Here is a 1,570-nt window from a genome sequence, read left to right as displayed (position 1 = left end):
TCCTGGCAGCTCGATCAAAGTGAACTAAAATCCTGGCTGCCTGAAACCGAATCGAACGGAACCAGCTGATCGTATTCTGCTGTCTGGGTTCCGGTCCGGCCGGGTTCTGGTCCTACCTCCACACGTGGCCCAGTTGGAGGATGTGGAGGACGGACTGGCTCAGCCAGACGCACACCGAGTAGGAGCCGGAGCGGGTTCTGCGGGCCCGGCCCGGTACCGAGCTCCCGGTACTGTTGGTGGCGGTGTTCCTGCTGGCTGTGGAGCTCTGCCTCTGGGTTTGGATCGGAACCTCTCCCTGCGAGGCCGAACCGCTCAGCAGCAGCTTGCTCCCGTCCGCCTGGGCGCAGCCACCGGAGGGTTCGGAGCTGTCCTCGGTACTGAAGTCCGTGACGAACCACCTGAAGCTGAACAGCTGGACCGAAAACGAACCCAGAACCACGAAGAACAGCGTCAGGCCGAACCACCAGTACTGCTGGCGGAGGTAGTAGTCCACCGACAGCCACACGTCGGTTCCCACGTCCGCCACGTAGACCGTGACTGCGGCGATGACCCACAGACAGTCCCAGATCAGCGAGTTCTGCTGGGTTCGGTCCAGCAGGCAGCTGGAGGTGGAACCTCCCCGGTCCAGAGCGCAGGCGGAGCCGCTCTGCTCCCCCAGATGGAGCCCCTGCACCGAACCGGTGTGTTCGGAGTTCTGCAGCGGGGTGAAGGCCACGTCGCTCCTCTTCATCTTCAGAACCCCGTCGGACTTGGCTGCCATCATCCTAAGCCTTTATCTCCGGGTTGGACCGGTTCGGTTCGCTCTCCTCCTCATTTCTGGAGCGCACCTGCTCCTCCTCTCTGGTTCTGGTTGCAGCGGAGCTCCCGGGTTCCTCCGAGGTTCTGGTCCATTGCTCAGAGCCCGGTCCAATCTGAGGTCCGGCCGGTTCCGTTCATCCTACCTGCAGCTCAGACTGATGCTGGGGATGAAGGCGGCGGCCATCTTCTTCTATGGTGGACTACAAACAATGACATCATCCTCCAAACGCACAGAGCAGCTTTACATGTCTACTGAGGAACGGGTGTTTAACCCTTTATCACCCGAAACCCGGTTCTGGTTCTGGAGCCGGTCCAGTTAGCAGCTGATCAAAGGAAGACAGGAGAAGAGCATCAACGTCTCTGAGTCTGCATTAGGATCCAGTTCAGGGCAGCAGAATCCCAGCTGTGCTCCAGAACCAGACCCTGTGCAGATCCAGATCCGGTAGATTTCCCCCTCCCATCTGCCTCAGAACATCTGTCCCACATCCAGTCCAAGTAACCCGCCTCAGAAAAAGACAAATATGATTCAGCTCTTAATCATTTACGCCATGGTCCCTCTGCATGATCACTTTGGTTTCACCCATATATGTCCACATCTGTCCATATATGTCCACATCTGTCCATATATGTCCATATCTGTCCACATCTGTCCACATCTGTCCATTTATGTCCACATCTGTCCATATATGTCCATATCTGTCCACATCTGTCCACATCTGTCCATTTATGTCCACATCTGTCCATTTATGTCCACATCTGTCCACATCTGTCC

At 56.8% G+C, this 1,570-nt stretch overlaps 1 protein-coding gene across 1 annotated transcript in view; it reads right to left on the bottom strand.

The window, feature by feature from the left end:
- xkr4 (X-linked Kx blood group related 4) overlaps nucleotides 1–1,255 on the bottom strand; it is an 8,487-nt gene extending 7,232 nt beyond the window's left edge. Inside the window, exon 1 of the mRNA XM_015397303.1 lies at nucleotides 117–1,255. Within this exon, the coding sequence (XP_015252789.1) occupies nucleotides 117–763 (647 nt within the window). The 5' untranslated portion in view covers nucleotides 764–1,255. The remainder of the gene's footprint in view (nucleotides 1–116) is intronic.
- Between the last annotated feature and the right edge of the window lie 315 nt (nucleotides 1,256–1,570).

Source organism: Cyprinodon variegatus, unplaced genomic scaffold, assembly GCF_000732505.1.
Source record: "Cyprinodon variegatus isolate N-32 unplaced genomic scaffold, C_variegatus-1.0 Scaffold851, whole genome shotgun sequence".
Classification (NCBI taxonomy): Eukaryota; Metazoa; Chordata; class Actinopteri; order Cyprinodontiformes; family Cyprinodontidae; genus Cyprinodon; species Cyprinodon variegatus.
This window is presented reverse-complemented; position numbering and strand designations above follow the sequence as displayed.